A 25,494-nucleotide genomic window follows, 5' to 3' on the forward strand; every position below is an offset into this window, starting at 1 on the left:
CTTGCTTGACAAGAATCAGGAAGTTATTATTTTATAGATTATAGATTATTCATATAAGTTATAGAAATTATATAAATATTACCCCTTCTGCTGAGGAGGGGTAATAGATTTCAGCTATGCAGTTTATTTTGCAGTCCATATTATGAGATCAGAAGGGGATGAGTGAGAGAGAGGGTGTGCTCATCTTTGCCACTCTTTTGGGAATCCAAAACAAAGAGTTAGGGCCAGGCCATAAGGAAAGTCCTGTGGGGAGCTTTGAGCAGCAAGCACTGAAGTCTAAAATAACTCCTGTGCCTTTGATCACCCCACTTCACTCAGCACAATCCCCAGCAGATGGAGGAAATTTAATTTCTGATCATGGGTGGATTCTCTTGTGGAGTCTTTGGACCAGAGTATGCCACAAATTGTATGAAAATTGCCATAAATTTTTCATAAAACTGAATATGAGTTCAGCCTCTTTAAAGGAATAAAACATGCTGATTTGTTTTTTGAGGTTTGTTGTAGGTAGGTTGGTTTTGTTTGATTTTGTTTTTCTTTAAATATGCATACCTCCAGTGTGTTATCACTGAAAACTATGAAAATAGTGATAAAAAGGAGAGGTTAATCGAACTTATGCTGACCATATCTGAATTTTTGAAAGTCCCCAGAAACCCATACTCACTACTAATCACTGGAAAAATGCTGTCTTTCTCATTTTCACCTTCCTGTATATGGTGTAAGTGAGGCTTTTTCACTTTTCTTTTCAATCAGGTAAGCCCTGTGGGCATCCTGGAGACACCGAGTTTGGTTCCTTTGAACTTACTACTGGAAGTGAATTTGTGTTTGGTGCCAGAGTTGAGTATAGATGTAACGATGGGTAATACTCATTTTTTTCAGTGTATGGGAATTAACATAAGGTGTTAATAATACTGTCAGTTATAGATTTGTTATCTGTAATACAGCTTACTAATATTTAATGCTTGCTTATGTGTTGTAAAAATTGTTTGAAGGGAAGACATTTCTGGCAGACTCACTTAAGTGTCTTCACTGAATGCTTGAAAAATTCTCTATCCATCTTCTCCAGAGAAAATTGCACCAAGTCAAATGCATGATATTGTGCCTGTGTCTGGATATTTTCCTCCTGGAAAGAAAATCAGGTTTGGTACAGTGCTTCAGCCATGTTTTTGCAGTTGCTGTGTTTCTGGAATCTAGCCTGAGTTCCACAAAGAGAATTCTAAAATCAATATTCTCTTTAATCCCTTCAGTTCCTCACTGTCGTTTAAGAGTAGTTGTCGTTCCTCTGAGTGCATTTGTTATGTTGCCAAAGCTTGCTATCTCTGTAATGAAGGAGCTTTCTTCCTTCTTCCTTCCTACTCTCTGATTTGAGTTTATGTTTTCCCATATGCAAATAAAAGAAAACAAACAGGGAAAATGCAGGTAAAAAAATTACTCAGTGCTGTCACATTTTGGTTATTCTATGCTGGAACACCTGAAGCTGTCTTCCTTTGTTTCAAAAACAGCAGCACAGTTGTTTCTCTCAAATAATGAAACTCTTTTTTAGAGTCTTTTACTTTTTATTTGGTAAGATACCAGATGCTCAGCCACAGGAATTACCGTGAGTGTCAGGCAGATGGATGGAGCAATGACATCCCTCACTGTGAAGGTAAATGGTGTTTGACATTTAATTCTCTATCAAATTATCTTTTTATCTGTTTGATACTATCTAAAATAATCTGTGACTGCTTTACAAGTATTAATTCACCTATGTTTAAATTCAAGTTAGGCAGGAGTGAACCTCCTGTGAACAGTGACTGCTCAGCTCTTTTAGTCCAACAAGCTTTTGTTAAAACACTTCACACAGCGGAGTCCTGTCACTTCCAGATTGGCTTAAAGCTGTGCCTCACCTAAAAGCCCTGACAGAGTAGCTGCCTGCAAAACGCGATTTCCAATGGCATTTGGGATGATGAGTTTCAAACCAGTGTGAAGGCACGGTGTGAGTTTTTTAGCTACTTTTCTCCTCCATCCTTGTGAACATCCTAAACACTGAGATTTTGTTAAGGTCTCCCTATTAGCATGCTTACATTCAGTAAGCAAGAGTGAGAGCAAGGGGCACACGGACATCAAGACAATGGACTGGATGGCTCAGATGATGGTTCTAGAAACCTTTTCACCAGTTTCAGACCTGAATGATCATGAAAATAAGGTTCCTCTTCTTCAGAGAGATGATTTTTTTTACTGCTTTATTTTAACATGTGTGGACAGCAGTTACATTTTTCTTTGGGTTAAGCATCTGATATCGGGAAAGGGTCTCTAAGAACAAATGAAAGTGGATATCTTGACTAGAGCTTGTTGTCTGTGGTTTGATATTTCCTTGGATTTAGATACTTTGCATTTAGTTTACTGGATTTTGAGGGCCCTCACACTTAGGTACTGAGTTCTATCTGCACTATATGGAGCAAGGGTTTCCAACATTTTTTGTCATGTCTCACCAAGATACTTCAGTTTCAAATCCTCCTCAGTTATTTCTGTCATGGTTGAGTTTTCACTGAAATATGATCACCTGTGAAAGAAAGAATTTGTAGAATGTCCTAAATGTGAAGAATCCAAGACACAGAATACGAGTTCATGGAAAAGGCAGATGACTTTTAAGACAGCAAATGTCAGAGAGAAGTAGCTTTGGTAGACAAAACAGAAGCCACTTTTGTACCTGCTCAGTGTTATCCATATGAGCATCTAAGAATGAACTTTGATAGTCATTTCTTCCCTTAATAAGACATATCTGATGACATAAGTTAAATTTTTTTTTTCTGCAGGTACAAAATTGGGAGGTACAGGAGCTCTAATTAATGTCTACCACTGTATTTACTTTAGTAATACAATTGTCTTGCTATCCTTAATTAGAATTTTAGTTAATAACTGAACTGTTGTAGGCAGTGTGTAATGCAGCACTGTTCCAGATGTCTATCCAAAGCAAACTCAGTTTGGAAGAACTCTAAACAAAGTCAACTGATTTTGGCAAATTTTAATGGTGTCAGTCAAGGCTCAGCAAACCACGCATAGAATGCAGGATCCTAGGTTAATTTAGTTTGACTGAGGTCATCTAATTCAGTGGATGCCCTGTCTTCAAGGGCAGAGAAGAGAATGATGAGAGAGGGTCTAAAAGCTCCTTCCTATGTCACTGTCTTTCTGCTCAGGGCTTTGTATTACACTTGCTGCAAATGGTATCTGAATACATAGCTAGAGTGTATATGTTTAAAATGTGTAAGGAAATTATAGTGATTTTTCTGTTTTTCTACATTTTTGTGTGTCAGCTTATTTTACAGACTAAAATTACTCAAAATTACTTTTTTTCCCCTTTCCTTGTTTTGTTTTTCCAGTGGTAAAGTGTTTACCTGTACAAGAACCTGAAAATGGAAAGATAATTATGACTGGTGCATTTGAGCTAGGCCAAGAATATTCCTTTGGCCAGGTTGTAAATTTTGAATGTAATGCAAAACACAAGCTTGTTGGAGCTGAAGAAATCGTTTGCTCTGCTAATGGAAAATGGAGTAATGATGTGCCTCAGTGTAAAGGTAAAAAGGACGCTATTTACTGTGTGTCATTAAGCTTTGTTCTCACAGACTCCTAAATCGTGGTTGTTATATGGGAAGCCACAAAGTTTTCACTTTATTTCGCAGCAATTAAACGTTGTTTGTCTGTGGACAATCTCCACCACATATATGAAAAAGTAGGAAAAGAAAGAGAAATATAATGGTACAGGATACTAATATAATCATAATAGACCATCTCTTTGTTCCACATTTTTCCTACAAGCTGTATGTTTTGCCAGGCTGCAGTCAAATTCTTTGATATGTCTGCATAAGAGTCAACCACTTCGGTGTTGATTTAACAAAAATAATCAAAAACAACTTTGAATCTGTGTGAACCAAGCTTAGTAAACAAGTAGGATTAAACTCTTGGGCTATATAGAATAATAAAAAAAAAGTTGGATTTTTCTTTCCTCACAGTAATGTGTTTGGAAAATATGGAAGGTTCGTGTTTAGTTTTTACAGAACCCCAGAATCAGTGAGATGGTGTGGGACTTCTGAAGGTCCCTCAAAGCAATTAGCTGGGCCGAGTTGCTCAAGAACATTCAGTCAGCTTTGATATCTCCAAATGGAGATGGAGCTCCACAGCTTCTCTGGGTAACCCACTGCAGTGGTTGAACTCTCTTTAGTTGAAACTTAGAAGTGGCATTTCCTGCATTTCAACTCATGCCCATTGCTTCTCACTGTGTGGCTGGTGGCCAGTGAGAAAGGTCTGGTTCCATTCTCTTTATTTCTGTCTGCCCCTCTGGAGCCAAGAATTAACACAGGTAAAAAAACCTGTCCTTCTTCCCCCAAGCCTTCTTTACTCCACACTCTCTTAAAACTCTCTCTGTCAGTTTTTCCAAGTCCTTAGTTATCTTCCTGTCCCTTATTGGATCTGCTCCAGTATGTCCCTGTCTTTCCTCTACTGGGAGTTCTGACCTGGACAGATGTAGAGGGGCAGGATCATCTCTTTTGGTCTGCTGGCAGCACTTTTCCCAGTGGAGCCCAGGGTGTTTTCTTTGCTGCAAAGGACCATTGCTGGCCTCTGTCCATCAGGACCACCAACATGTTTTCTGCAAAACCACTTTTCAGCCAGTCAAACTGCCCTGCCTGCAGCTGCTACTGGTGGATGGGATTATTCTTCCCAGTTTCTGAACAAAGAATGGATGGGATTGGGTTGTCAGGGTATGAGAATGAATCCCAGGAAGATAAGGCTAACAAACACCTTAATATTCAGAACATCAAGTTTCTTAGATTATTTCTATGTTATTTGATCATGAGGTATGTGTTTAGAAGAGCAGAATATGCATGTCAGGATGGCAAATACATTTATGGTTTGTTCACAATTCCAGGGCTGCATTTTGCTGCTTTGAAACTGCATTTATTATATTTTGTACAGCATGAAGTGGAATTAAAGATTTATGCTTCTAACATATGCAGAATATAGTGAGTTTCATTAAACAATGGCAGTTTCCATGAGCTATATTTCATTCTAAACACAAAGTAAATTCAGTAAAAGAATCCAAGAGAACTCTTTGATGCCCTCTTCTGTGACCTAGGAAACAAAACATTGAATGTCTTCTGGTTTTATGAAGCATTTTTAGAAAACTGCAAGATCTTGGTGGTTTTATTTGGTTTGGCAAGGAACTGGGAACACGGATGTTCTTTTATAGATATTAAGCATTCTAGTGTTAATTTTTCAAATACTTTGTTTTCTTCTTTTGATGTCATGATTTAACTCATAACCTACTGGCTCTGAGAGCACATTTGTTGGAAATTACGAAGAGATTATCTGAAAACTAGAAAATCCTAAATTTCAGGTAGGCTAGTGTCTTATTTTGGAATGGGTTCTGCCTTGTCTCTTGATTCTAAATCCATTCAAGTTCAAAGCAAAGCCCTGAAATCTGTCTCATGAACCAATTTGCAACTGAAGCTGTGCTACACCACATTTTCCACCTGGAACCCAGAATCAAGTAAGTGCTCAAATAAGTTCCAAACAGCTTCCAAATGCAAAAGTTTTTGTGAATTCAAACTAACCACCCCCACCCCCGCAGGAAAAAAAAAAAAAAAAGAAAAAAAAAACCCACAAAAAAACCAACACAAACCAAAACAAAAAATGCTAATTTTTATTGTCATAGAAATTTATTCTTAGCAAATAAAAATTAAAATACCTGGATTTTTGTCTGTTTCAATTTCAGAAATTATCTGTGACATCCCAGAAATTCTGCATGGATATGTTCGTTCTCCAAGGAAGACTTACAAGGAAAATGAACTGATGCAGTTTTTCTGTAAAGAAGGATACAAATATAGTAACAGAGCAGATACACTGTGCACTGAATCAGGATGGAATCCACCTCCCTCTTGCACTGGTCAGTCTTGCCTAAAGTGGTTTTTTACTTTGATTGGGTTTGGAAGTAATTTTTGAGATTAATAAGTTCAATCATAACAAAACAAATCCATCCATGAAGACTGAAAGGATTAAGTGCTGAGAGGACCAAAAAACTGAGTAAGAGTTTCCATGAAGAGCAGTAGCAAAACCAGAATCTTGGTGTGAATCTCTACAAATTAATATATTTACAATGCTAAAGCTCCCTATTGTTTTTAAACTCTCAAATGCCTTCTGAGCAGTTCGTGTGACAAATCCATAATTCCTGAGGCTAGTCCTGTTTGGTATCAGCCCTCTGGGTCATGGATTTTACTTTCATTTCATTCAACTACAGCACTTGAAGGCTGTATTTACATCTCCAAATATGCATGTCATATCCCAACTGAAACAGTTTGATGAAATTTTGGGGAATTTATCAGTGCCTTGAATTTCCTTCAAGAAGTTGCCAAAATCTTGAAACCGGGAAAAAAATGTTGGCAACAGGCCAACATTTTAGGATTTTATGCACCGCTCACTCTCTTGGGACCTCTTCCAGAAAGACTCCTTTATAAATAAAGATTTGTTGTCAGTCTTAGCGCCGCTCAGTTTTTGACCTTTCTGATTCAAGATTAGTAATGATACTAATTAACATGCATTGCCTACAGTTTAACAACATACTGCCTTTGAGGAGTGCCAAACAAAACTTTTTTCTAGACTGTGATATGCTGGGCTCCAGTACTTGGGGTGTATTCTAGTGGTTCTGGATCCTACTGGGTTAGCACTGCACCTAGAGGATTCAGCAGAGCATCCATGAAAACTGATTCACCCACCCTCACTCTGCAGCAGCACCAACCTGGAGTTACCTTACAGTCATCCCCTCCCAGCCCTCAGGGTGCTGGTGATGTTTTCTGAACTGGAAGAAGACACAAAAAAGCCCCCAAAAGACAGGCTCTGGTTTATAAATATGTTTGCCTGACTTCTCTAGGCATAACGATATCTTGAGTGCTTTAGAATAAGATTCTTGACCTTTTTCAATTGTTGAAATACTTTCAGTGTCAGTGAAGGACACTAATCTTAATCACACAACCTTTGAATGACCAGTTCCTAGTCAAGTATGATTATTTCTGCATTTAGGACCAGCCAGTGAAACTGCTCTCCTTTGGGACAGCGTCCATAAATGAGCCCAGCAAAACCCAGCTGCAGAATGATCTACAGGAAAAAATTAGTCAGGTTCAGCTTAATGACTTCCAGTTCTTTCTCCAACCATTCCCTTTGCAATTAAGTTTTAATCTTCTAATTAACATAACATCATAGAAATAACATAGTAAGAGCTGTCACTCTTCTCTTACAGAACCATACATTTTTACGAGTGAGGAAGAAATGTAAGCTTTGGTCTAAGAAACATTTAACAATTTTATGCAGTTATGGCCAATATACTATGGAAACAAGAACTTAAGCAATAAATTTAAACATATTCTTTTTTTTTTTTTTCCCTGTTTTTATTTAGAAATTGTATGCTCTCCTCCAGTAATTTCCTCTGGGAACTTTACACTTCAAAAAGCCAAGTACACAGTGGGTGAAACAATCACAGTAAAGTGTGATGATGGGTATCATTTTAAAGTGATGACTGGCAGAAACACTGACACAGCTGAATGCACCAAGAATGGCTGGGTGCCTGAGCCAGCCTGCGTCCGTAAGTAGTTATCATGAATGAAGGTGCAATGCAGAATTGTTGGAAATATCTCAAAGAAAAGAATTTAAGAGCAGAACTTGAGGAACATTAGATATGGAATAGTTGCTTATTTTTTTCTTTGTACTGTAAAGCTTAATTTGATGGTTCAGAAAAATCCCCTATAAAAACAATCTGGTATAATCCTGATTTACATTGTATTTATTAACACATGTATTACCTCTTACTGTATTTGCCAATCTGTTAAAATGCGCTATAGTCAGCTCACTGTCAGGGAGGATTGTGCTCCACCTGAGGAATAGCATCCCAGTCAGGATTAGAGGACATGGGGAGTTTAAAGTAGCCAAACCACAGATAAATGATTGGAAGATTCCTTGTAGTGTTTCCTTGTAGTATCACAGCTCTAGATTTTTACTTGGCGTTGTAATTTGGTGGTATGGACAGTCACAGGATTTTGTCTATTTTATAACTTGTCGGATAACAAAGCAAGGTATTCTTGATGGTTGATGAGTTCTTTCTTGGGTTAAAATTCCCATAAATGTGCTGATAGTTTTGCCCAGTAGGCACAGTATAAAAAAACAAATACATAAATTAGCAGATAGTTTCATAATTTAACACTCTTTGATTTTTGCTCACTGAAAAAAAAAAAAAAAGCTTAAAATATGAGAAAAGCCCTGATGAAATCAGTCTTGTAAGGGAACCTTTGGATAAGAGAGTTGAGCTATTTCTGAAACATGCTCTTATAGTATCTGGGTTAATGTTTTCTCTGTGTCAGCTGGGCTCTAAAACTCAGCTGTCATTCTGAGCCCACTTCACTCAGTATTGAATGGTCTATCCAGTAGGTGATCTGCTCTCCCCTGGCATGTAGGCTCTGGGTCAGAACATTTTGGGAGGAACCCCTGGGTAAAGTTGAACGGAAGCTTCTGAGAATCTCCTCCTTCTATCCTGGACTTGTCCCTGGAAAGGGTCAGTTCGTCTGTGGAAACAAGACAAGAAAACTAAAATGCTGCAACTTTAAAAATGAGAAGAGTCAGGAAGAGCTTTTGGTGCAGGATCCTAAAAGTTATAAATGGAAGTGGTAGGAGTCATCTCAATTTTAAGAGTTCACAGTTCAGTTTCTATATCTGAGCCAGATGACTGGGCACCCTTTATGGTCAGAATAACAAATTTAATAAAGACCCTCTTGATTGAGGGTCATCCCACTGTACAGTGAATATGAACCTTTGGTCTCACAAATTCCCCTCAGGACTCTGCTGAGAATGCTGGCTGGATTTCTGTTGGTTGCAAATGGAATTGAGGGAACTAACACAGCTCCAGGCACAGGCAGACACCCTAGGAGAGCAGAATGTGATTGTTCCTGCGCTCCATAGGATCTGCCAGGGTGTGAAGTCCTGGTTCTCTCCATTTCTGAAAACACTCAGATGATGAAGCTGAATTAATTGTGTCCTGAGCTTTTTGTCAGGCATGTGTTGATATTGGTGCACTTACATTCTGTTTCAAGGGAAACCGTGTGACTACCCAGCTATAGAAAATGGGAAATTAACTGATTCAGAGGAGTACAACAGAGACTATAACTTCCCCAAAAAATTGGGACAGAGTGTATATTACTACTGCCTCGATGGCTATTTAACCCCCACTGGAAAATACTGGGTTCAAATCACCTGTTCTGAAAGGGGCTGGTTTCCAGCGCCAAAATGCCTGAGTAAGTACATTTCCACTGTATTCTCCATTCTGGTTTAATTATCAAAGGTCTGTGCAGCAGAACTTGTTCTGATGGAAAGCAAGACAAAACAGTTTTTGAAAGTCAAAGTGCTTGAGCTGACCCCTGGAACTGCACCCAGGCTGTCTTCCCCTCTGCAGAGCACAACCTGTCAGCCGGGAACAGTCTGAAATTATGCTATTGGATTTTGAAGATTGTTTACTCCTGAAAATATTCATTAGAGTAAGAAACAAACCTTCCTCTTTTCTGGCTTCTGGGTAACACGCAAGCATATACTCTCATCTGCTCCACAGCTGCACACACAGAGTTTCTAGTCTATGGAAATAGATTCTGCCTTTTGTGACTTGGGCACGTTGGCACTTCAGTCTTCATCCTCTCTGAGAAGCATTGCTTGGTCCCTTAGGAAAACTTTTAGAGCTGAAAAGGTGTCACACGTTTGCACTAGGCTGAAATTGATCATGGTAACAGCAAGAGACCCAGATACACTGACTCTGATTTAAACTTAATTAGACTTAAAATTAATCTAAAGCAGCGAGATGAGGCCTCCTGTCACACATCCTCAGTCCCAGCAAAGGTCCTACCTACTGGTAGGGCACAAAAGTGGATGACAGAAGGTTGCTCTTTTCCTCGCTGTCCTCAGTGGAGTGGTGCTCAGTGCAGGAAATGAGTGGAGCCCTGCCTGGAGGAAAGGAGCAGGCACTCAGATATCACAATAGAACATTCCTTCAGCCATCTGCCTGATGTCTGGGCTCTTGGGGACAGGAGGCCTTAGAGCCAGCGTGCTAAGCTGTTGCTAAAATCTCTAGAGCTGGTTTGAGAGGCTGCTGCACTTCCCCAGAGATGGTAAAATCTCCTGGAGGCAAATGCTGCAGTTCATTTGGGCATACATGAGCGTTCAAGAGACATACCAGACCAAACTGATGTGAGAAGCACTGAAGTGAGCCAAGCTGGCTTGTCAACAACAGGTCAGAGATTTTTGGTTACTGGGCCACCTCAGATCACAGTGTGTAGTGACTTCCACTTCTGTTCCTGTGGTCCATTAATCACAAGGCACTGAAACAAAGCACACTTTTATTCAGGTTCGCACACAAGTGTCCTTTTGCCATACGAGGCTAAGAAAGGTGCTTGGGGGCCTGTTTGTTAGTAATGCTTCCTGAGGATTCATTTCCTTTACTTGCTGAAAAAATTTCTCTGGTTAAATGCACTTTCCTTCCTTCTTTAGAAAAATGTTTCCTTAGCGGGCTGGAAAATGGTTATTTCGTACAGCAATGGTGGAAGGATTCTTACAAGCCAGGTGAAAGAGTCAGATATGTCTGCTACAGTGACTACCAAGCTCAGCATGAAGAAGTCACATGCACAGGGAATGGCTGGGCACCTCCTCCGAGATGTACCCGTAAAAGTGAGTGTGTGCTGGTATTTTGCTGAGGTTTCTATCTAAACTGTTTGTTGTAGCAGTAATTTCTGAAAATGAAGACTCTCCTTCACAGAATGATTTAGCAGTAAGGAATTTAACATACTACAAAAGTTTTCTCTCAGAATATAAGACTGGAACATCCAACCAAGACTTCCACCCATTTAAATATCATATGAAACATTATGTATTAACAAGGTATGAAATGGAAAATGTATTCAAGTGACCATGTGTTAAACAATTTTCAGAATCCTACTGCTGCTTCTGTTGTCATCCTTCTGCTGTGATTTTTATGCATGTAGTTCAGCAGTGCTTTACTTGCAAGGAATCTTGTCTCTCTCAGAAAAATGCCAGCGTTCTGTTTTTGAGAATGGCTTTTGGAACTCGGTGAGGACAACATTTGATTTAAAAGAGAAGATGTCATATCAATGTCACACTGGCTTCGTGACTCCAGAAGGACAAGACAGAGGACACACACAGTGCCAAGAGAGTGGCTGGACTCCACCTCCAAAGTGCATCAGTGAGTGGCTAAAGGTTTCAGAGCTCCCTGTCCTTGTCCCCAGTGTATCCTGTGGACATGGTGTCCTGTGGCCTCAGAGATGTGTCACCTGGATGTCTTGGGGTTTCTTGCTGGGCGGAGGGAGACTGCGAGGACGGATCCTCCAGAGATGAACCTTTCTCAGGCTCCAAGAAATAGAGAGAAAATGTAAAGGATCTTTTCAGCACTGAGTTAATGGTAATCACTGAGCTCTTCAGTGGTTCTTACCTGATGCAAGATACATTTGCCCAAGTTTACTCCCAATTTATGAGGCAACATCTCTGACCTGAGGCATTCTGGCAAGAACTTTATTGAAATGTGACCAAACTAGAGACAAATAGGACTCATTATTTCAAAGTTCCTTCCTCCCCTGAGCACAGGTGTACTACAGTAAGAGACTTCATCTTGTCTTGTTATATGTTGTGCATAATATTGACCAACTTTAGCTGCTCTTTTATCTTGTCCTTTCATTTTTTAGATTGCCTTTACCTAGGATTTTGTAGCTTTTTTCTGACTCTCAACACCAGTACCATGGGAACACCAGTACAAACCATTTGCTGTGACACCTAAATTAACAATGAGGATAATAAGATGTAGCAGGAGGAAATAATTTGATCTAGGGAAGAAATATTGATCCGAAATATTCCTTCTAGACAAATTTTGGAAGATCAATGCAATAGATCAAATGTGAATATGCTGCATATTCTACAATAATGTTCTGACAATGCAGAATTATTGATGTTTCAAATATACCTACAGGAATGATGCTTGCAAAGGGCCATGTTTCTGGATGAGTAAATACACTGACTTTCTTTCATTCTACAGAATCATGTGAAGCACCGGGGGGCATTTTGATTCACCACGCAAACAAAACTGTGTTCATGCCTGAAGATACAATTGAGTATTCATGTTTGGAGGGATATAAAACTACAAATAACATGCCAACTGATACCACAATGTGTGACAAAAATGGAGAATGGAGTCCTGCGCCCCAGTGTCGTGGTGAATAATTTTTGTGTTTGCTAATCAGTGTCACTCTCTGCGTACACCCTGTGAACCTTTTTCCTTTAAGCCTTCCTTTGGTTTTGTTCTAACCATGAGCATTTCATGTACTTTCTGTAGGTTGTCCACTCTACGTTAAAATGCTTTTTCTCCACAGAAATCGAATGTACGTTGCCGCCGTTGAGCAACGGAGATTTCTCTCCCAAGGAGGGCAAATACCACAGTGGAGACGTTGTGAAATTTACCTGTGCAAAAAACTACATAAGGGTGGGACCTGCCTCTACTCAGTGCTACCACTTTGGATGGTTTCCATCACCACCAGTGTGCCAAGGTAATTCTTCTGCAGTACTGAAACTGAGCTGGTAAATGACTTGCACAAAATATTAACCAGGTTATTTACTTTTGTGTTTGAAAAAAGTTTTATTGTTCAAAACTGCATAAATAACGTGCAGTATGGCAATGATGAATTTGAGCAGTGTCCTCTCTTACTATATTCCAAAGGTCCTGGTTTTGCCATTGCCTAATAATAGTACCCATCAGGTATTGCATCCTGTGCTTTCTTTTTTTTTCTGATCAGGTGAAATTGAAGGGCTAAGACCAGATTTGGAGATGACACAGAGGTGGACCCAAACAAAAGTACCTCAGTGAAGGATTTTCCTGTGAAATTCTTAGTTTCATATAGTAGGATGAGCACATTCATGCAGAAGGAAAAAATACATACCCCCGTACTTAGCATTCTTTTTAACTTAGAACACAACTTCCTGGCATCTGAGAAGAGTTCTTGTGCTGGTGCTGAGCCCTCTCATGAGGTGCATAGGCTTTCACAAAGCTTGAGAGAAGAAAGTCACCTCCCTTTCTTCCCCCTCAACCAGCTTTTTTTTTTTTTTCCCAGACTCTTACTCTGTCATCCTTCTTTTTGGTCACCCTCTTTTGCCTTTAAAAGCAAGGCTATTTCATGTATTTGGCTCTTTAGCTCAGGAACATTTTAAGTTCTTTTTATAGGAGTTCCACTCACTGCATCAAAAGTGAATTCCTTTGATATACTGTTTGTGTATATTTTTTTAAATTTTTTTTTTCTGGGTGATTTTTAGGACATAGGTTATTCCTTGTGGAATTGTCAATTTCCTTTTAAAATTACTGAAGTTACCATGCTTGTAACGCTTTTTTTTTTTTTTTTCTTTTCCCTTAAAACTGGGTTGGTTTTATCGACAACCACTTTTCTCAGAGCAGGCACTGACAGTGCATGGAAGTCATGGGAGTCCATGACAGTGCATGGGAGACAAAAGTGAGCCTGGGGCACCTGTATCTGCTTGTGGTCTCCAGCCCAGCACAAATCCAGATATTCAAAGGCATAAATCAATGACCTGTTTAACCCGTTCCACTGATTTTTCTTTGCTTTAAGTGATATATTCAGTTTGTTTTGTGTTGTACCTAACATATAACTGTGGTGAAAGTACTGACTTCAGAGCATAGATTTGATCTCTTGATTTCAGTGTATGTCAGAGGCTGTGGGCCTCCTCCTGAAATTACCAATGGAAGTATTGTTGATGGCTCTGTGGAGCTGTACCAGCATGGGGACAGAAAGCAATATGAATGTAACGGCGAATTGAAGTTGGTTGGATCAAAGGAAATAGAATGTATTGATGGACAGTGGTCACCTCCTCCCTCTTGCATTGGTAATCTACACAGCTCTTACTTACTTCTGAGAAGTCGTTCATTCCCTGCAGGCTATTACTTCATAGATACTTTCACAACTAGAATGATGTATTTGCAGATGTAATGTTGTGTTCAAAGTAATAAAAGAAGAAGATGAAATTGCATGACAAGCCATTGCTGACCTTGTGCTGGCACTGCTGCTGCAACAGTGCCAGTCCAAAGCAGGAACTGCATTTCTCACAGAGAGGTGACAGCTCTGCAGTCCTCTACGAGACCTTACAATGGGTTTCAGTTCTTGTAATAGTTCCAGCTGAAAGGGCACATTACAAATGTGCAGGTGTATGATCAATTATAATTTTGACTGATCAGAATCAGTGATTCAGGTGACTGGAATTAATTGAAGGTTTCCTTACTCGTTATGGTTTATGTACCAACAGCTTGGGAAGGTGCTGTCCACTGAAACTACATGTGGATGATGCCAGTGTTGGAAAAAGAAGGGAAAAGACAGGAGAGCAATTTAGCAAAGTGACAAAAAGAGATACCTACTCCAGCTGGGTTGAAATTTAGTTGCTGCAAGTTGTGGGTGTAGGTTTGGTTCACCAAATGCAAAGATAGTAATTTTTATTTAAGTTTTTTCAGCAATTGATATGGGATTCCTGTATTATTGTGGAATACTTGTGCTCTTTTCAACAGAAGACAAAATGCCGTGTGAACCACCTTCCGCTATCCCGAATGTGGTTCTGCATCAGGCAGAGCAGAGTCAGTATTCCCATGGGGATGAAGTCACTTGTGGATGTAAACCAGGCTCTGGCAATACTGAGGAGATGAAAATAAAATGTCTAAATGGCGAATGGAAGCCTTTACCTGTTTGTGCTGGTAATCTGTTTCCATAAAATTTCAGATGTGAGTGTAACATAATTGTGTAGAAAATTTGAAGGACTTCAGCCATCAGTATGTAACCAGACATGCTATAGTTCCATGCATCACAACCAAGTGGTTTTAATGTACTCCTTTTAAATGGAAGCATGTCCTGGAAAGACTCTGCCCCTACAGCTTTGAAAAGGGAAGGAAATGGACACTTGCCCAGTGGCTAAAGTCAATTCTAAAAAGGAATTAAGTAAGTAATTGAGTTAGTAATTGACTATGCCACAATGTTAGTAATTAATTATCCCACCCTAACCACTTTTATGTGGATTAGGCCTTCTCACAGAGTCACAGAATGAGTGAGGTTGGAAGGGACCACAGTGGGTCTTCTGGTCCAACCTCCCTGCTCCAGCACCCACCCAGTAAAGTTCTTCCTCAAATTCACGTGGAACTTCTGCACAACTGATGACATCTTCATCAGTGCATATTTTCAGATCTAAATGTAGTTTTTAAGCTCTTTTTATTGTTTTCCAGATGCATCCCCTCAATGTGTAATTCCACAGGATGTTGAGCTGGTACGCTCTGGCCAGTATCCCGTGTCAAGGAGGAAGATTGGCTTCCATAAAGTTATACACTACACATGCACATTAACTGATGGAAATGTTAAACAGGCAACTTGTGTGTCTGGGAGATGGACACCAGAGATTGCATGTCCAGGTGTGTTTTTACATTTGTACCAATTCTTTTGATGTAGGCACGATAGATGCTCATTGTTAAGGATTCTTAGCATTGCTGTGTCACTAGGCTGAAATAGAAATGTTTACTTGATCCTGTGTAAAGGGTAGTTGTGGCCGTCATTTGGGCAGTAAACTAGGTTTACCAGAGATGCACCACTTTAGTAAGGCAGACTTCACGCTCTCTGCTCTGACAATTGGAATGGTTGTCACTGGCACTTCCAACGTGAGAAAAGATGCAATGATCAGTTTAAGCTCAGTTCTTCAAAAGGGCTTTCCCTGATGCAAAAGAGAGAGCACACAGCTCAAGCTCCAGTCACAGTTCCTTGATTTTCTCTAAACCTTTATCATTTTCCTATTCTATTTTTTTCCTCCATCTTTCCAATTGCGTGCTAGTGAAACTGAGAGAAAAAAGCTGAGTTGGCCAGTGAAAAAGCCCAGACCCAGAGGAGGCTGCCCGGACGCAACGCACACCAGAGGTCGATGTCTTCAGGGCTGCCTTTATGCATGGCAGAGCAGGATGTTGTCTGTAGCAAGTGTGGTTATAAAACACCCATTGCCTCATTCCTCGCTTTGCCTGTACCAGATTTATGGGAAATGGTGCTGCCCTGGAAGTGGGAGGATTGTGGCAATCACTGTCCCTACCTTAGTTTTCTGGAACCACTAGAAGCAAGAAATCAAGCTCTGGAAGACTCCTCAGATCTCTGTCCCAGATCTACCTCGTTGTCTCCCTTTTTCTGTGCAGCTGTATGAGAAAGAAAGGAGGGACTACAAGAAACTCCATCTTAGCTTGGTGTAGACAACTGGGACTTTCTTTTCTGTGTCTCTGAAAGCATATGAGCACCTGAAGGCAGCTCTGCTGTTTCTGAAGCAGGACAAACTAATCACAGTATTAATTAAAGCTTGAGATAGCTATTGGAGTTACCTAGCACCAGTATTGTCTTGGTTGCTTGTCTTATAATCTCTGCTGAACTGCTGAACTTTCTCCTTGTTCTCTTGTAACACGAATGTGCGTCCTTAGCTGAGGAGAGTGTGTGCCCACCTCCACCCCAGGTGTCTGGTGCTCAGCAGACAACAGTAGGAAGAAACTACAGGCATGGGAGTAAAGCAGCTTTTTCATGTCTCGATGGTTTCCAGCTCGTCGGTAGAAAGGAAATAACCTGTATAGGAGGGAAATGGCAATCACCACCTCACTGTGTGGGTCAGTACTGACATATTTCTTTTCCAATATTTTGTGATGAATATCTGTCTTACAAGTTTGCAGTCATCATGAGCAGGAGGCTGCTGTTATTTACCTAAGATTATCATGAACGGGGAACTGCAGGAAAGCAGTAGAACAGAAGTGGCTGAAAAGGGTGCAAACCGTGGCAGTCTTTTCATTTACATAGACTTATATCTGAGATGGTGTATGCAATTTTCAGATGGTCCCTCAAGAGCTGCGTGCTTATTTTCTTGTTTAGTATGTTGCATAAGAGAGTCTCAGTTTTGTCTGGGGGCCTTAAATAGTGTCCTGTATTCTGGAAATTATTTATTACCTAGTTACTGTTGCAATATTGGTTGGATGTTGTCTGTTTGCACTCCAGCAAGGCCTTTGACACTGTTTCCCACAGCACACTCCTGGAAAAGCTGGCAGCCCACGGTTTGGACAGGAGCACTCTTTGCTGGGTTAGGAACTGGCTGGATGGCCGAGCCCAGAGAGTGGTGGTGAACGGTGCTGCATCCAGCTGGCAGCCTGGCACCAGTGGGGTCCCTCGGGGCTCTGTGCTAGGGACAGTTTTAATATTTTTATTGATGACATGGATGAGGGTATTGAGTCTTTAATTAGTAAATTTGCAGATGACGCTAAGTTGGAAGGTAGGAGGGCTCTGCAGAGAGACCTGGAATGATTAGATGGGTGGGCAGAATCCAGTAAGATGAAGTTTAACAAGTCTAAGTGCAGAGTCCTGCGCTTTGGCCACAATAACCCCCTGCAATGTTATAGGCTATGGATGGTGTAGCTGGACAGTGCCCAAGCAGAAAGGGATCTGGAGGTTCTGCTCAATTACTGACTGAACACGAGCCAGCAGAGTGCCCTGGTGGCCAGAAGACCAAGGGCACCTGGCCTGGCTCAGGAATGGTGTGTCCAGCAGGAGCAGGGAGGTCATTCTTCCCCTGTACTCAGCACTTGAGAGGCTGAGTGCTTGAGTGCTGTGTCCAGTTCCGACCCGTCAGTTTAGGAAGGACGTTGAGACGTTTGAGCGCGTCCAGAGGAGGCAACGAGGCTGGTGAGGGCTTTGGAACACAAACCCTGTGAGGAACCACTGAGGGAGCTGGGGTTGCTCAGCCTGGAGAAGCGGAGGCTCAGAGGTGACTTTATGACTCCCTACAACTCCCTGAAGGGTGGCTGTAGTCAGGTGGGGGTTGGTCTCTTTCTTCAGGCAGCAACTGCCAGAATGAGAGGACACGGCCTTGAGCTGTGCAAAGGGAAATATGGCCTAGATATTAGCAAAAAGTTTTTTACAAAAAGGGTAATAAAGTGTTGGAATGGTCTGCCTGGGGAGGTGGTGGATTCACCATCTCTGGATGTGTTTAAGAAAAGACTAGACATGGCACTTGGTGCCATGGTTTAGTTGAGGTTAGGGTTGGGTTGGACTTGATCTCGGAGGTCTCTTCCAACCTAATGATTCTTGATTCGGTCTTGCACTATTGTTTATCTGTGTTGTCTGTGTTTTTCAGAAAGACCATGTTTGCCCCCACCACCACCTGTAGAATGTGCTGATGCTCCTAGGCTGGAAAATCCAAACTTTAAAATTGAAAGAGAAGGGGAAACAATTTTTCTAGCTGGTGCTAGATTTAAGTATGTTGCTCATTCTGGATACATCTTAGATGGACCAACAGAGAGAAATTGCTCTATGGGAAAATGGTCTGCAGCTCCATCATGCTCGGGTAATGCCAAAAATCTTTTTTTTTTGAAGTGCATTTAGCAATGAAATGGAAAGAATTTTAAATTGGAGGTTGATCAGTAAAAGTCTATTTTTTCACTCCATATTTTGCTGTGGAATCTTATCTTCCGTCATGCATGTCTTCAGAACAATCCTGATTGGATGCAAAACTGACTAGATGAATGCAGCTTAGTTTTTAAATATTCCTTCATATCCTTGCAGTGTTTGTTCAGTTCATATCTCTGCCAGGTGAGTCCTAGGCCTATGCTCCTGGTCCAAGGATGCCTTTTCTACAGAGTCCACTGGTGACTAAGAGTTGCTGTGGTGCCTTAGGGATGGAAATCACAGCAGTGTAGCAAGGGGCAAAAGCTTTGAGTGAAACTGTCTGGCAAGTTATGAAACAGATTTGAACTATTTTAGTAGCTGAAGTCTCTGTATTTGAGGGAATGACTTATTTAATCTTCTGCTTTTTATGCAATTATTAATTAACTATAATTGTATAATCCACTGTCAGCAGGTGACTATGCTGATGTTAGAAATAGCTCTCTAGAGCACCTGTTTGATGGGAAAAGTACACTTTTTCAATGTGTATCACAGTAGCACAAGCATCAGGTTTCTGTTATCTTTTCAGAAATGCCGTGTGGAAGTGTTCCAAAAGTTGCCAAGGCTCAATTTCAAGGCAGAGAGAGGAAATCTTATGAGCCTGGTGAAACAATTCACTACCAGTGTGATTCAGGGTTCCAGATTGTTGGTTCCCCAGAAATTGTCTGCAGAAAGGGAAACTGGACAGCACCACCCTTGTGTGAAGGTATGGGTTCTACTTCTAAGTAGTCCGTGATCCTTCTGAGCATTTCATGTTTTGAATAAGAATAATTTTTACTTGGGCATGCAGGTAAGTCAGGCCAATAGAGCCAACAGGTGACTTTGAATGGGCTGCTACCACACCTACTTTTCTGGCTTCTTGGAAAGAACAAGCAGGGCAGATCAGCAAAGCAATCATCTCCCTGTGGGCTGGAGCTGGTAGCTGAATCCTGGCTCTCTGTTGAAATCAAGCAGGCAGACATATGGAGGAATGCATGCTGGCTGCAAAGGAGCAGATAACTGAAGGGTGATGGATCTGATTTTCACATCCCTAAGCATGTCAGTTGTTGTCAGGCACCTTCAATTAGTAAATAAAGCATGCCACTCTCCAAAGTGATGGCACATGATGCTGTGCAGCACAGCTGGCTGATCTCTATGGCTTCTCTCTTTTTAGTTACTTCAGGCAAACAATACTGGGTGCTGAAGCATTGCAGAATAAACCATCTAATATGTCAGAATAAACCTTTCTTTTCTACCTGTAGGAAATTATGTGCATTACTCAAGTGTTTTTGCTCCCCAGGAGCTCTGGAATGCTGTGTTGTGTGACTCTTCTGGTGCTCACTCCACACTCCTCTCTTTCCAGATGTCAGCTGTGGAGCTGCACCTGAAATCCCCAATGCACACATTGCAGGCACTCCTCAGGAGAGGTATCTGCCTGGTGCCAGAGTGCACTACCAGTGTGAATGCAATTTTCAGATAACAGGTGCAGATTATGTCTTCTGTTCAAATGGTCAATGGTCACAAGCACCAGTTTGCAGAGGTAGGAATCTGTGCTTTCCCCTTGCCTGTTAGCCTAGAGGCAACCAATTCTCTACCTAAATACTCTAAAGACTTTGCCCTTTTTACTTGTTTTCTTTGGCTACTCCAGATTTGAACCTGCTATTGCTTCCTTGCACAGCACTTGAATTCAACTTGATGCTTCTAGAAATACTGGGCATATTTTCATCAATAGCAAAAATGTTCCTGAAGCAGCAGGGCCTGAAAAGTGCAGCCCTGTCAGTCTCCTGTATGCTGTTGGTATTTCCCCAGTGTCCACCACTTCAGTGACTTTCAGTGCACAGACACATAAGGGCTTCTCTCTTGTGTTCAAAGTTGAGTGGAAGCAGCAGTAGGACAGAGAAGCAGCTCTTCTTCTGCAGTGCTGCACTCTGACCAGTGCAGACCCCAGCAGAGACCCAGATCTAAACAATGTGAGATCTGCTAAGGCCATGGAAGTGGCAAGGAACATTCAGGAGCTGTGCTCCAGAGTCCCCTGTCCCGATCTGTGACTGCAGGGTGAGCACAGCCCCGTGGGGCTGGCTGTGCTTACCCAGCCCTGAGCAGCACAGGCTAACAAGCTCCTCCAGCATGACCAGCCCTCCAGAGCTCTGCACTTCAGCAGGGAATCAGTCTGGCTGCTACCCCTGTGGTTTCCAGGAAGACCAGAGTCCCTGGGGAGAGATAAGGCTGGTGTGGTTCTTGTGCATAAGTACACAAACACCTGCTTTTTCTAGAAACCCCAACTGACCCTGCCATCTCCTGAGAGTCCCAAGCAGTGTTCTGTTGCCATTGCCACACCTCACTGCTTTCCCCATGGTGAGCTCCTGTGACCCAGCTGAGGCAGAAAAGCTGTACCAAAATTGGAACAAGGCTAATTCCTCTCACTTCTGGTTGTACAGATGAACATCTTAACACCTGCAAAGGTGACCACAGCTGTGTCTCTTTTCAGATGTGACATGCGAACCTCCTCCAGAAATTGCTGGTGGTAGAATTGCTGGTATTAAAAAGACCAGGTATAACCCTGGGGAGAGTGCAAAGTATCAGTGCTGGAAAAATTTCAAGATGACTGGGGATTCCACTGTAGTGTGCCAGAATGGGACCTGGACAGAGCTGCCAACATGCAAAGGTAATTTCTCTTTCTCTCCATCCATCCATCCATCCATCCATCCATCCATCCATCCATCCATCCTCCTGTCAGTGAGAGCACCCTAAAGCTGCCTCATTGTCATTTGGCATCTCAGTGTCCTCGGAGGACACAGCTGCCATGGCCCTGGCACACTCAGGACAAGGCCATTTGCCCAGGTCTCTGTTGAGATGGGCTGACTTTACCAAGCCGAGTGACCCAGGTGGCTTCACTCAAGAGGGCCAAGTGCCAGCCCTTGGGCAGGACAAGATGAAATCCTGCAGACAGCTGCAAGCACTGAAGCTGTGCTCAGATGGGGTGAGCTGGCAGTTGTGAGCCTGAATATGGGAGAAATGAGAAACTCTTGCTCCTGCCAGCTGTTTAGTGTTCTCTCTGCTTTTCTCCCCTTTTCTGAGTAGCACCAACATAGTGTGGGTGGTATTTCTGACCACGCCTTCTCTGCAGTGGAACTTCCTCTCTGATTGGGAAATTTCTTTCAGGAAAAGCTGGAACATGTGGCACACCTCCAGCTATTCAAAGTGGAGAGCTTCTTGTCTTCCCCTTGCCAGAATACCAACATGGTGATACCCTGGAATACCAATGCCCAAATTTCTATACCTTGAAAGGATCTCCAACAATCACCTGTCTCAATGGGCAGTGGACAAAGCCTCCAGTTTGCCTGGGTAGGTTGAAGCATGTGCTGGCTGGCCAAAGGCTGTGCGACTGCTCCTCTTGTCTTCTTCTCAGACCCTCAGGGCAGCACTGGTGCTGGGGCCACAGTGCTGGCAGGGCAGAATGGCAGTGAGTCTTCCTTTTGTCCCAAAGGAGTTCCTGTGTTTGTCGAGACGGCCACAGCACTCAGAGTGCTTATTTAAAAACCTCAGGGGGCTCCAAGCATCAAGACTTGGTTATCTAGAAGCCTTCTGATACCTTTCCTATGTAGTTCCCATAGGCAGCTCCACAAACCTCTGTTGTCTTTCTCTCCTTCTTCTCTCGTCCCTTCTGCTGCTCCAGTTTACTCCTTCCTGTCCCTAGCCTGGCTTCCTAACCCTGTCTGTCCCTGGTGTAAAGTCTTACCCTTTGTGGTCCTTGCACAACCTCCTGTCCCTTCCTCCTCACAGCATGGCCAGCAGACTTCATCTGACTGTGACTGCAACTGCCCACCAGCTCATTCACCCTTTTATCACACCCATAACTGTGAGGGCAAGGTTGTTCCCACTCTTTGGTAATTAACACAGCTGCAAGATATTGAGGTAGAATTGCCTTCAGCATTACCTCTTTCTTCCCAAAAAGTTTCTTCTTCAGTTCAGCTTGTGTAGTCCCCTCTGATGCCAACAGATCCACAAGGAGGGGAGTTGGCTGAACCCTCCCTGCGAGGGGATCTCCATCGCTTGTGCAGAGCTCCTGAGGGCTCAGCCTGGGGACACGGCTCCCCCCAGCAGGCTGTGAGCCAGGAGGATGGGTCTGCAGGAGGGGCAGTGCTGGGGAAAGCCAGGGGTGCCTCTGTGAGGAGAAAACGAATTTAGAGAAGGACTGAGCACAAGGGAAGGAGGGATCTCACAAAAGGTATGGGGAAGTTCAGTGGTGCCTGGTGTTTCCCACCTGTGCTTCATTCTTGCCCTGTGTGACAGTCAGTGTGACAAGGCTTTTCCCAGGGCTTTTATTTTCCCCTTTAGCTTGGATGTGAATGTCTTTTCTGTTGCAAGTCACAGAGGGACAGAGCACATACTTGGAAGCCTTTTTTGATATGAGGAACTTTGGTAGGCTCTAGGGGCAAAGAGTTACATGTGCTGTGTCTGTGCGAAGTGCTGACACTCTTCTCTTGGCTTTTGAAAGTGGCCTGTACAGCATCAGAAGAAGATATGGACAGAAACAATATTGAGCTGAAATGGGTTCCAGAAAGCAAGCTGTATTCCACATCGGGAGACTACATTGAATTCCGTTGTAAACCGGGATATTTGAAAGCCACAAGTGCTTCCAGCTTCAGAGCACAGTGTGTGGAGGGGACATTGAATTACCCACGGTGCACATTGGGAAGTAAGTCACCCCCTCTTCAGCTTTGCTGCTCTGTGGTTGCATTTTTAGTGCTGAAGGGAAGCAGAAATCCCCTGCCTTTCCTGGCTGTGGGCCAGGGTGTGGGAGCCTCCTGGAAGCTGCAGGAATGGAGGGGCAGTGCCTCCAAGAAGTCATTGACCAGCACACCTGAGCTGGGGTGACTGCTGGGGAAAGGGCATTCAGGGGCTGCCAACACAGCATCAGTTGTCCAGTGTGAGATCTACAGGCAGTAACAGAAGTATTTCTTTGCAGGGAACTGTGCCCTGGATATTTCCACCATGGAAAGGAACCATATTCAGTTGCAGTCCTCCAGGCAGCCGAGTCATTACTATCACTCAGGGGACTCCATTGTCTTTGAGTGCAGGCCTCGGTACCAGCGGGTTGTCCACTGGGAAAACTTCAGAGCACAGTGCCTGGATGGAGTGATTAAATATCCTAAATGTGAATGTAAGTGCTCACTGCCATAGACATGAGGCAGGGCCTATAGGAGGCAGTTCTCCTGAAATTGCCTGCCCACTGCTCTGAGAAGCCCCTGGGCTCTGTCAGGATTGGTATTCATGCCTTTCCTCATTTTTTTTTCTCTTTACACAGAATCATGGTGGCTTGAGTAAATGGAAGTGGCATAAGGCAGCCCAGCTGTGGAAATAAGAGCCCTCAACCAACCTGGTGATTTGAGCTCAGCTTTTGCTGGTGCTTCCCATTTTGTTGTGCTTTGTTTGCAGCTTAACCAATGGTCTGTCTTGGAATTTGTTCTTGTTTTGATTTTTGGATGGTTGTTTGCATATTGTCCACATTAGATCTAGTTTTGTAAATGTATTTACATTTTATGCAGCCAAAGGGCTGGCTTGCATTTTATCCATGCTGTACTGATCTCTCACTGTTCTTTTATTAACAACTGTGTCCTGAAATCAGGCTGGCTTTGGTGCCATACTGAGACAAGAATTAAAGCTGACAGCTAAATTTGATTATCAGCACACAAAGTGTGTTTGGCCTTGTTTATTCCTACCTTCTTCTCCATCCACTTGCTTGGAAATGAGCCTTGGCTGAGTGTCCTGAGGGTCTGAGCAGAAAGAGCAAGTAAGTGAAGTCTCCTCTGAACAACTCAAGGAAGTCTCTAGGCAGAACCAGTTCTTCTGGGGGACTTGAGCCAGATCTTGCCTGCAAAGGCAAGGTGTTGGGGTGCAAGTAGCTGGGATTTCTAGGTGAAGGTGGGGTCTAGTTCCTGGTCCAGGTCCTGCATGGGCCAGTCTGTGCCAGCCCCATCTGCCCTTCACAAACAAGGAGAAAGTGCTTGTGGGAATCAGTGGCAGCCTGGCTATGCTAGCCGTGTGCTAATGCACTCCCTGATTCAGAAGAGAGAGAAAAAAGCAAGTACCAGAGTACAAATCAGGCACCTTAGCAGAGCAGACTTCAACTTCTTTAGGAAAATGAAGATGGGATTGCTTGGGAGTCATCAGAGTCCCGAAAAGCTTCTAGGTCTTGAAGCACAGAATGCTGCAAGCACAAGAGTATTCAGTTCTCATCTTCAGGAAGAAAAAACACATCTCCTTGGACTGGCCTAGCTCATCAGAGGCTTCACAGAGATCTCTGGAGCAGAAAAGAAATCAATGTACAGGGGATTGAGGCAAACAACAGGCTCCAAGGTGAGCTGTCCATGGCATTGATGTATGGATAATGTTAGAAAAGCTGAAGCTCAGAGTGGCACTAACAAGGGACAAAAAGGGTCACAGAAAGGTATTCTATTGCTACACTAGGGTGAAAACGATCAGTAAGAAACTTTGAAATGTCACTCAGACAGGTAGATGATTTAGTGGCAGCAGCCCCACATGAAGCTCTTTGAGTATTTGATGCCTTCTTGGCCTCAAAGTTCACCAACAAAATGCTGCCTTCAGGTCTGCAATCCCCTCATCCTGTCTTGTGCTCACAGCCACACAGCCAGTGTTGTGTGTACATCCAGAGGGAGGGATGGGGGTAAATGAGTTCTACTTCCAGCAGCTGTTCCAGCAAGGGCTTTTTATTCCCTTTCACTGCATTTCCCCCAGTTTGCTCTGGAAGAGGAAAGGTATTGCTGTTATATACACTGTGTAAAGTATTTCTATCAACCTTTTTTTTCCACCTCTTGGTTGACTGGGCTTTGACTAAAAAAGCAGAATTTGTCTATTCCTGAATGCTTTCATTTCTTCTTCTGTTTTGTTCATGTAACTCTTGCAGAAGTCTTGGAAACCCATACAGAACACCCTGCATGCT

General features: G+C 42.5%; 1 protein-coding gene across 1 annotated transcript in view; it reads left to right on the forward strand.

Annotated features, from left to right (window-relative positions):
* CFH (complement factor H) overlaps positions 1-24,221 on the forward strand; it is a 29,663-nt gene extending 5,442 nt beyond the window's left edge. Inside the window, exons 3-24 of the mRNA XM_066192274.1 lie at positions 751-856; positions 1,566-1,642; positions 3,357-3,551; positions 5,747-5,917; positions 7,421-7,606; positions 9,105-9,305; positions 10,546-10,722; positions 11,078-11,254; positions 12,098-12,274; positions 12,432-12,605; positions 13,768-13,950; positions 14,624-14,806; positions 15,329-15,511; positions 16,550-16,729; positions 18,244-18,453; positions 19,081-19,257; positions 19,894-20,070; positions 21,019-21,195; positions 21,693-21,875; positions 23,029-23,229; positions 23,500-23,694; positions 23,839-24,221. Coding sequence (XP_066048371.1) covers positions 751-856; positions 1,566-1,642; positions 3,357-3,551; positions 5,747-5,917; positions 7,421-7,606; positions 9,105-9,305; positions 10,546-10,722; positions 11,078-11,254; positions 12,098-12,274; positions 12,432-12,605; positions 13,768-13,950; positions 14,624-14,806; positions 15,329-15,511; positions 16,550-16,729; positions 18,244-18,453; positions 19,081-19,257; positions 19,894-20,070; positions 21,019-21,195; positions 21,693-21,875; positions 23,029-23,229; positions 23,500-23,694; positions 23,839-23,840 — 3,692 coding nt within the window. The 3' untranslated portion in view covers positions 23,841-24,221. The remainder of the gene's footprint in view (positions 1-750; positions 857-1,565; positions 1,643-3,356; positions 3,552-5,746; positions 5,918-7,420; positions 7,607-9,104; positions 9,306-10,545; positions 10,723-11,077; positions 11,255-12,097; positions 12,275-12,431; positions 12,606-13,767; positions 13,951-14,623; positions 14,807-15,328; positions 15,512-16,549; positions 16,730-18,243; positions 18,454-19,080; positions 19,258-19,893; positions 20,071-21,018; positions 21,196-21,692; positions 21,876-23,028; positions 23,230-23,499; positions 23,695-23,838) is intronic.
* The last annotated feature ends 1,273 nt before the right edge of the window (positions 24,222-25,494 follow it).

This window comes from Chamaea fasciata, unplaced genomic scaffold, assembly GCF_029207755.1.
Source record: "Chamaea fasciata isolate MVZ Bird 193981 ecotype frontalis unplaced genomic scaffold, bChaFas1.0.hap1 SCAF_10, whole genome shotgun sequence".
In the NCBI taxonomy this organism is placed as follows: Eukaryota; Metazoa; Chordata; class Aves; order Passeriformes; family Sylviidae; genus Chamaea; species Chamaea fasciata.